A 10,647-nucleotide genomic window follows, 5' to 3' on the forward strand; every position below is an offset into this window, starting at 1 on the left:
CCGATCGTCATTTGTATCCCGGTGTCCCGTTCTGTATATACATTCGGTTTTTAGTTTTGTTTTTCTCCTTTATTTTTTTCCTTTTTTATTTTTTTTCTTTTTTAGTTTATTTAGATTTTTAGATTTTTTAGTTTTTTTATTAGTTTTTAGTTGTTTTTTTCTTTTTAGTTTTTTTGTAGTTTTTACCTTCTTTTTAGTTTTTTCAGTTTTTTTTTTACTTATGTCCTGGTCGTCATTTATACTCCCTGTGTCCCGGTGCTTTGTTGATTGCTAATCGAACATTCCTTTTGTCCCGGTCGCTTTCTCTTTGAGTGTCGTCATTTATTTAGATTGTCAGGTTTACCGACTCTTGAACATGCAACATATAATTGTCCATGGGAAAAACAATCCATATTCAGATCTATACCTCATGATTCTAATGATTGCCCTTGAGCTTTGTTGATGGTGATTGCTAATTTAGTTTTTTTTAGTTTTTATCTTTTTTTTTTTTTTTTATTTTTATTCTTAATTTTATTAGTTTTCTTTTTCTCTTCTATTTTTCAGTTTTTTCCTTTTTTTTAAGTTTTTTTTTTAGTTTTTAGTTTTTTTAGTTTTTTAGCTTTTTTATTTTTTTTTTAGTTTTTAGTTTTTTTTTGTAGTTTTTGCCTTTTTTTAGTTTTTTCAGTTTTTTTTTTAGTTTTTAGTTTTTTACCTTTTTTAGCCTAACCAGGATTTGAACCTGGGACCTTCATTCTCCGTTCTGACACCCTCTCTCATCGAGTGACTACTCCAGCATGTTCATTTGGTGTTTTAAATGGTATATTATTAACGAAATCACCTGATCCACAGACAGACAGACAGACAACTTATTTTTATATATATAGATAGATACTAGCTGTTGGGGTGGCGCTTCGCGCCACCCCAACACCTAGTTGGTGGGGGCGCTTCGCGCCACCCCCCAAGCCCCCCGCGCGCGTAAGTCGTTACGCGCCATATTAGTTACGCGCCATTGTAGTTGTGTCCCTATGTCCCACCTGTGAATATAGATAGATATATATATATATATATACTAGCTGTTGGGGTGGCGCGAATTTATATTCCTTGTGTCCCGGTGTCCCGGTCGTCATTTATATCCCCCTGTGCCCCCCGGCGTCCCCGTTGTAGTTGTGTCCCTGTGTCCCGGTCGTCATTTATATTCCCTGTGTCCCGGTCGTCATTTGTATCCCGGTGTCCCGGTCTGTATATACATTCGTTTTTTAGTTTTTTAGGTTTTTTATTTTTTTTATTAGTTTTTAGTTTTTTTTGTAGTTTTTGCCTTTTTTTAGTTTTTTCAGTTTTTTTTTTAGTTTTTAGTTTTTTACCTTTTTTAGCCTAACCAGGATTTGAACCTGGGACCTTCATTCTCCGTTCTGACACCCTCTCTCATCGAGTGACTACTCCAGCATGTTCATTTTGGTGTTTTAAATGGTATATTATTAACGAAATCACCTGATCCACAGACAGACAGACAGACAACTTATTTATATATATATATATATATATATATATATATATATATATATATATATATATATATATATATATATATATATATATATATATATATATATATATATAACTAGCTGTTGGGGTGGCGCTTCGCGCCACCCCAACACCTAGTTGGTGGGGCGCTTCGCGCCCCCCCAAGCCCCCCCGCGCGCGTAAGTCGTTACGCGCCATATTAGTTACGCGCCATTGTAGTTGTGTCCCTGTGTCCCACCTGTGAATATAGATAGATTTATATATGTGTTTCAAACTACGTAAAAATTGCGAATATACAACATTCTTGGCTTTCCCATTGTCTGTCCATATACAAAGCATGTACTAATAATGACGTCATATGCAAACGCTCTTTTTACAAACAAACAAACATGCATACACACAACTCGTTTTTATATAGATAGATAGATAGATAGATACAATACAAATTAACTACGTAAAACTTGTGAATATACAACAGTCTTCGCTGTCCCATTGTCTGTGCGTATAAATAGATTGTCAGGTTTACCGACCCTCAAAGATGCAACATACAATTGTACATTGGTAAAGCAATCTGTATTAAGATCTATACCGCATTTTTCTAGTGATTGCCTTTGAGCTTTGTTGATGGTGGTTGCAAATGCTAATCGAATTGGGAATTGCAATCTTTTAAATTGAAAAAGCAGATCCGTTGGAATCATGGGAATGCGAGGAATAAGAACAGCCTCACCCTCATAAGGCCCTGTCAAGATTGTGGCATCTATTAGGTTTTCCATTGTTTTTTTTTTTACGGCAAGTCGCGTGCCATTGCAAAGCTTTGGTGGGTTGATATTTCTTAAAAGTATTATTGGTACGCCTATTTTTAGTTGTAGCAGGTGTGGTGGACACCCTGAAGGATCTATGGAATTTAAAAATTCAGATGGATAATTAACCGCTTCATTTGGTTCCCTAATACAAATTAACTGCGTAAAACTTGCGAATATACAACATTCTTCGCTGTCCAATTCTCGCTGCATATAAATAGATTGTCAGGTTTACCGACCCTCGAACATGCAACGTACAATTGTCCATGGGAAAAACAATCAGTATTAAGATCAATACCACATTTTTCTAATGAATGCGAGGAATAAGAACAGCCTCACCCTCAAAAGGCCCTGTCAGGATTGTGGCCTCTATTAGGTTTTCCATTGTTTTTTTTACCGCAAGTCGATTGATTCCTCGGCACGCCTTCTTTTTTCACTTTCTCTTTTAGCAGCAAGTCTGCTTTCGCGTTGCTCTGGTAGTTCCTCAGCACGCTTTCTTTTCTGACTTTCTCTATCAGCAGCAAGTTTTTTGGCATAGACTCTTTGAGCATCTTCATCAGTCATTGTAAACTTAAACATTAATAGATTTCTACGCGAACATATGTCTTATATAACTTGAATGACGTCACCTTCAAAGCAAAAATGACGGCAACTAATTTCATGACGTCAGCCGAAACATGACGTCACCTGATCCACAGATCCACAGACAGACAGACAACTTATTTTTATATATATAAGATATATATATATATATCTATCTATCTATATATCATATATATAGATAAATAGATATCTTTATATTTATATATATATATATATATATATATATATATATATATATATATATATATATATATATATATATATATATATATATATATATAAATAAGTTGTGTGTCTGTTGCCATTGTAGGCTCTTCAGTCATTTTACAATTAAACATTTTTCTGTCCACGATCTTCTTACAATTAAGAATTTGTCTAAGAACGATTTTCTTAAATACTTTTAATGACCTCATCGTCATAACGAACATGACGACAACTAACTTCATTACGACATGACGACATGATGACATGACGTAACTCGAAAGTTGTGTGTCTGTTGCCCTTGTAGGTTCTTCAGTCATTTTACGATTAAATATTTTTCCGTCCACGATCTTCTTACAATTAAAAATTTGTCTTTGAACGATTTTCTTAAATACTTTTAATGACGTCATCGTCATAACAAACATGACAACAACTAACAGACAGACATAACCCACAAACAACTTATTTTTATATAGATATATATATATATATATATATATATATATATATATATATATATATATATATATATATATATATATATATATATATATATATATATGTATATATATATATATATATATATATATATATATATATAATATAATATATATATATATATATATATATATATATATATATCTATCTATATATCATATATATAGATAGATAGATATTTATATATATATATATATATATATATATATATATATATATATATATATATATATATATATATATATATATATATATATATATATATATATATATATATATATATATATATATATATATAATAAATAAGATGTGTGTCTATTGCCATTTTAGGCTCTTCAGTCATTTTACAATTAAACATTTTTCCGTCCACGATCTTCTTACAATTAAGAATTTGTCTAAGAACGATTTTCTTAAATACTTTTAATGACCTCATCGTCATAACGAACCTGACGACAACTAACTTCATTACGACATGACGACATGATGACCTGACGTAACTCGAAAGTTGTGTGTCTGTTGCCCTTGTAGGTTCTTCAGTCATTTTACGATTAAATATTTTTCCGTCCGAGATCTTCTTACAATTAAAAATTTGTCTTTGAACGATTTTCTTAAATACTTTTAATGACGTCATCGTCATAACAAACATGACAACAACTAACTTTATAACAACATGACGACATGATGACATGACGTCACTCGACAGACAGACATAACCCACAAACAACTTATTTATATATATATAGATATATATAGATTTAACTACGTAAAACATGCAAATATACAACATTCTTTGCTGTCCCATTCTCTGTCCATATAAATAGATTGTCAGGTTTTCCAACTCTTGAACATACAACATAATAATTGTCCATGGGAAAACAATCTGTATTCAGATCTATCCCGCATTTTTCTAACGATTCATATATATATATATATATATATATATATATATATATATATATATATATATATATATATATATATATATATATATATATATATATATATATATATATATATATATATATATATATATATATATATACGACCGGAATATATATATATATATATATATATATATATATATATATATATATATATATATATATATATATATATATATATATATATATATACATATATATATATATATATATATATATATATATATATATATATATATATATATATATATATATATATATATATATATATATATATATATCCGGTCGTTATTTATATTCCCTTTGTCCCCCTGTCCCGGTCGTCATTTGTGTCCCGGTGTCCCGGTCTGTAATTTCATCAGTTGACAAGCATGACGTCAGTCGACAAACAACTTCCTGACGAAAACAGCTCAATCCTTATAATGACGTCAGTCGACAAACATGACGTCAGTCGACACAAAAACATGACGTGGCACCCCAACACCTAGTTGGTGGGGGCACTTCGCGCCCCACTCCCCAAGCCCCCCGCGCGCGTAAGTCGTTACGCGCCATATTAGTTACGCGCCATTGCAGTTGTGTCCCTCTGTCCCACTTGTGAATATATATATATATACTAGCTGTTGGGGTGGCGCTTCGTGCCACCCCAACACCTAGTTGGTGGGGGCGCTTCGCGCCCCCCCCAAGCCCCCCCGCGCGCGTAAGTCGTTACGCGCCATAATAGTTACGCGCCATTGTAGTTGTGTCCCTATGTCCCACCTGTGAATATAGATATATATATATATATATATATATATATATATATATATATATATATATATATATATATATATATATATATATATATATATATATATATATATATATATATATATATATATATATATATATATATATATATATATATATATATATATATATATATATATATATATATATATATATATATATATATATATATATATATATATATATATATATATATATATATATATGGTTTTAACTACGTAAAACTTGCGAATATACAACATTCTTTGCTGTCCCATTGTCTTTGCATATAAATAGATTGTCAGGTTTACCGACTCTTGAACATGCAACATATAATGGTCCATGGGAAAATAATCTGTATTCAGATCTATACCTCATGATTCTAATGATTGCCCTTGAGCTTTGTTGATGGTGATTGCTAATCGACCATTCCCTGTCCCGGTGTCCCGGTCGTCATTTACATCCCCCTGTTTCCCCCGGTGTCCCCGTTGTAGTTGTGTCCCTGTGTCCCGGTCGTCATTTATATTCCCTGTGTCCCGGTCGTCATTTGTATCCCGGTGTCCCGGTCTGTATATACATTCGTTTTTTAGTTTTGTTTTTCTCCTTTATTTTTTTCCTTTTTTTTTTCTTTTTTAGCTTATTTAGATTTTTAGATTTTTTAGTTTTTTTATTAGTTTTTAGTTTTTTTTTCTTTTTAGTTTTTTTGTCCCGGTCGTCATTTATATCCCCCTGTTTCCCCCGGTGTCCCCGTTGTAGTTGTGCATTCGTTTTTTAGTTTTGTTTTTCTCCTTTATTTTTTTCCTTTTTTTTTCTTTTTTAGTTTATTTAGATTTTTAGATTTTTTAGTTTTTTTATTAGTTTTTAGTTTTTTTTCTTTTTAGTTTTTTTGTGGTTTTTACCTTCTTTTTAGTTTTGTTAATTTTTTTTTTTACTTATGTCCTGGTCGTCATTTATACTCCCTGTGTCCCGGTGCTTTGTTGATTGCTAATCGAACATTCCTTTTGTCCTGGTCGCTTTCTCTTTGAGTGTCGTCATTTAGTTTTTTAGCTTTTTTACTTTTTTTATTAGTTTTTAGTTTTTTTGTAGTTTTTGCCTTTTTTTAGTTTTTTCAGTTTTTTTTTTTTAGTTTTTTATTGGTTTTTACCTTTATTTTAGCTTATTTTTCAGTTTTTTCCTTTTTTTTAGTTTTTTTTAGTTTTTAGTTTTTTTAGTTTTTTACCTTTTTTTAGTTTTTTTAGTTTTTTTAGTTTTTTAGCTTTTTTATTTTTTTTATTAGTTTTCAGTTTTTTTGTAGTTTTTGCCTTTTTTTTATTTTTTTTAGTTTTTTAGCTTTTTTATTAGTTTTTAGTTTTTTTTGTAGTTTTTGCCTTTTTTTAGTTTTTTTAGTTTCTTAGCTTTTTTATTTTTTTTATTAGTTTTTAGTTTTTTTTGTAGTTTTTTCCTTTTTTTAGTTTTTTCAGTTTTGACGTCACCTGATCCAGTTTTTTCAGGTGACGTCACCTGATCCACGATCCACAGATCCACAGACAACTTATTTTTATATATATAGATAGTTTTTTTTTTACTTATGTCCTGGTCGTCATTTATACTCCCTGTGTCCCGGTGCTTTGTTGATTGCTAATCGAACATTCCTTTTGTCCTGGTCGCTTTCTCTTTGAGTTTCGTCATTTATTTTTTTCTTTTTTAGTTCTTTTAGTTTTTACCTTTTTTAGTTTTTTTTAGTTTTTTAGATGAAAATTTTTTTTAGTTTTTTCCTTTTTTTCTTTTTAGTTTTTTATTGGTTTTTACCTTTATTTTAGCTTATTTTTCAGTTTTTTCCTTTTTTTTTAGTTTTTTTTTATTTTTTATTTTTTTTAGTTTTTTACCTTTTTTTAGTTTTTTTAGTTTTTTTAGTTTTTTAGCTTTTTTACTTTTTTTATTAGTTTTTAGTTTTTTTTTGTAGTTTTTGCCTTTTTTTAGTTTTTTCAGTTTTTTTTTAGTTTTTTATTGGTTTGTACCTTTATTTTAGCTTATTTTTCAGTTTTTTCCTTTTTTTTTTAGTTTTTTTTAGTTTTTAGTTTTTTTAGTTTTTTACCTTTTTTTAGTTTTTTTAGTTTTTTTAGTTTTTTAGCTTTTTTATTTTTTTTATTAGTTTTTAGTTTTTTTTGTAGTTTTTGCCTTTTTTTAGTTTTTTTAGTTTTTTAGCTTTTTTATTAGTTTTTAGTTTTTTTTGTAGTTTTTGCCTTTTTTTAGTTTTTTTAGTTTTTTAGCTTTTTTATTTTTTTTATTAGTTTTTAGTTTTTTTTGTAGTTTTTGCCTTTTTTTAGTTTTTTCAGTTTTGACGTCACCTGATCCAGTTTTTTCAGGTGACGTCACCTGATCCATCCACAGACAGACAACTTATTTTTATATATATAGAAGATATATCTATATATATAAAAATAAGTTGTCTGTCTGTGTGTCTGTCTGTCTGTCAGGTGACGTCATGTTTCTGTGTCGACTGACGTCATGAAGTTAGTTGTCGTCATTTTTGCTATGACGGTGACGTCATTAAAGATATTTAAGACATGCGTTCACGGAAAAATGTTTAATTGTAAAATGACTGAAGAACCTACAATGGCAACAGCCGAGGAAGCTGCTCAAAGAGTCTATGCCAAAAAACTTGCTGCTGATAGAGAAAGTAAGAAAAGAAAGCGTGCCGAGGAATCACAAGAACAGCAAGAAAACAGGCTTGCAGCTGATAGAGAAAGTAAGAAAAGAAAGCGTGCCGAGGAATCACAAGAACAGCAAGAAAACAGGCTTGCGGCTAAAGAACGCAAAACCGCGCAGTTAGATGAAAATCCACCTGGAAAGCGAGAGTCAAAACATATCAAAACTGAAAATGATAGCGATGATGATTGGGTTTGGGATTTTGACTTGGATAAGGTCATCAATGCCTACCAGATTTAAGTTAAAAAACAAAGGTTCGGCGATATGTACTTCATAGTGACGCTGAAAAATAAAGAAGAAAAAATAAATGACGACCGGGACACAGGGACACAACTACAACGGGGACGCCGGGGGCACAGGCGGGATATATAATTGACGACTGAAACACAGGGATTGTTTGAATAGAAATTACAGACCGGGACACAAATGACGACCGGGACACTGGGACACAGGGAATATAAATGACGACCGGGACACTCAAAGAGAAATTACAAACTTGGACACCAGGACACAAATGACGACCGGGACACAGGGAATATAAATGCTATTTATATGCACAGACAATGGGACAGCGAAGAATGTTGTATATTCGCATGTTTTACGTAGTTAAAAATATATATTTATATCTATCTCTATTCACAGGTGGGACACAGGGACACAGCTACAATGGCGCGTAACTAATATGGCGCGTAACGACTTACGCGCGCGGGGGGGCTTTGGGGGGCGCGAAGCGCCCCACCAACTAGGTGTTGGGGTGGCGAAAAGTATATCTATATATGGGGCGAAAGATATACAGCTAGTATATCTATACATATAAAAATAAGTTGTTTGTGGGTTATGTCTGTCTGTCTGTCTTCTCGCATATGACGTCTGAATTATAAAAAGGTAAAAACAACCAAAAAAACTAAAAAGAAAAAACTAAAAAAACTAAAAAAGCTAAAAAAAAAGGTAAAAAACTTGAAAACTAAAAAAGAAAAAAAGAAAAAAAGGTAAAAACTACAAAACTAACCTAAAAAGAAAGAAAAACTAAAAAAAAGGTAAAAAAAACTAAAAAAACTAAAAAAGAAATAAAACTAAAAAAGGAAAAATAGTGAAAAATAAAGGAGAAAAAGAAAACTAAAAAAATAAAAATAAAAAAAATAAAAAAGGTGAAAACTACAAAAAAAACGAAAAAAGAAAAAAACTAAAAAAGCTAAAAAAAAGTTAAAAACCCAAAAAAAAACTAAAAAGAATAAAAGAAAAAAACTAAAAACTTATTTCAAAACTAAAAAAGAACAAAAAAAAACTAAAATATAAGTCCGCATATGACGTCTGAATTATTTCATCATATACCAATTCAAAAACCAAAGTAACCATGTATTTTGTCGACTTCGAAGACCGAATAAGGCCCTTTGAGGGCTTTTTATAGAGATTTTTTGGAATAAATATCTTATCTTATCTAAAGCCTAATACTTCACCATCTTCCATGAAGTTCCAACGTCTTTTAAATCTTACCTAATTATACCTACACATACCATTTGGAAAAAACAAGCTTTCGAAATGGCCCTAAATGGACTGCCAAGTTTATTCAGTCATTTGATTCAGCAGGTTGATTCAGTAAACTGTAAGAAGGAAGCATCGGCTGTTTTTTGTTTTTGCAGAAGAAGAAATATCTAAATAGATGGCCAAGTTGATTCAGCCAAAAAAGAACCATTTGACGTAATACTACTGTTATTTCCTTGTATAAATGTGTTTAATGCCTATTTTCCCAACTGTAATCAACGGTTTCACAAATTTCTTTACAGTAAAGCGTAATTTCTCTTAAGAAGGAAGCATTTTGCCGTTTTTTTAAATGTCTTTTAAATCTTGTCTAATTTTACCTTTACATACAATTTAGAAATAACAAGCTTTCAGTTTTCCCTAAATGGATGGCCGAGTTGATTCAGCCAAAAAAGAACCATTTGACGTAAAATTGCTGTTATTTCCTAAGAGGTCTTTAATGCATATTTTTGACTTACTTGACATAAGTCTCCTGCTGGGCACTGCTTGGCGTAGAGAGTGACGTATGCCTCTTCCGCCCACTTCGGTCCATGGTGAGTGTTTCCTTTTCGCCCTGTCTGATGTTTGCCATCGTCAAGAACTCGGACAGGCTGTCGGACCAACGTTTTTTCGGTCGGCCGCAAGGTCGCTTCCAACCAACTTTGATAGGGTCGAAGTCATAGATCCTCTTTGCGGGTAGATGTGGTGGCATTTGAAGCAGATGCCCGAACCATCGTAAGGTTCGCTTGGCTGCTTGAGTAGAAAACCAAAACTGCTCTGTGAGCTGCAGAAGCTTTTCATTGCTGACGAAGTCAGACCATCGTAGGCCCTCAATCCTCCTCAGGCGCTTTGCATGAAATATGTCTATTTTCTTGAGGATTACAGCTGATGCTTGCCATGTCTCAGCTCCGTAGAGCATCACAGAGCCGTCTAGAGTGTTGAAGATCCGCAGTTTCGTTGTGCGACTGATGTTTGGTTTTCACCAGACGTGACGATTCAGTCTACCCATGACAAAAGACGCTTTAGATAATCTCACCTGCAGCTCGGGGAGAAGTGAGCCATTTGAAGAAATTACGGAGCCCAGGTAGGTGAAGTCTTTAACAACCTCGATGCTATTGGTGCTGTCCAGGCTA

At 31.8% G+C, this 10,647-nt stretch overlaps 1 protein-coding gene across 1 annotated transcript; it reads right to left on the bottom strand.

Moving 5' to 3' along the window:
- Window positions 1-9,989: 9,989 nt before the first annotated feature.
- LOC136030784 (uncharacterized) lies at window positions 9,990-10,433 on the bottom strand. Its single transcript, XM_065709829.1, has one exon. The coding sequence runs from the start codon at window positions 10,431-10,433 to the stop codon at window positions 9,990-9,992; it is 444 nt and encodes a 147-aa protein (XP_065565901.1).
- Between the last annotated feature and the right edge of the window lie 214 nt (window positions 10,434-10,647).

This window comes from Artemia franciscana, chromosome 9 (genome assembly GCF_032884065.1).
Source record: "Artemia franciscana chromosome 9, ASM3288406v1, whole genome shotgun sequence".
Taxonomy (NCBI): Eukaryota; Metazoa; Arthropoda; class Branchiopoda; order Anostraca; family Artemiidae; genus Artemia; species Artemia franciscana.

What these genes read in the sequence shown, in the direction of transcription:
- LOC136030784 (XM_065709829.1), bottom strand. Translation starts at nt 10,433, where the DNA reads ATGCTCTACGGAGCTGAGACATGGCAAGCATCAGCTGTAATCCTCAAG.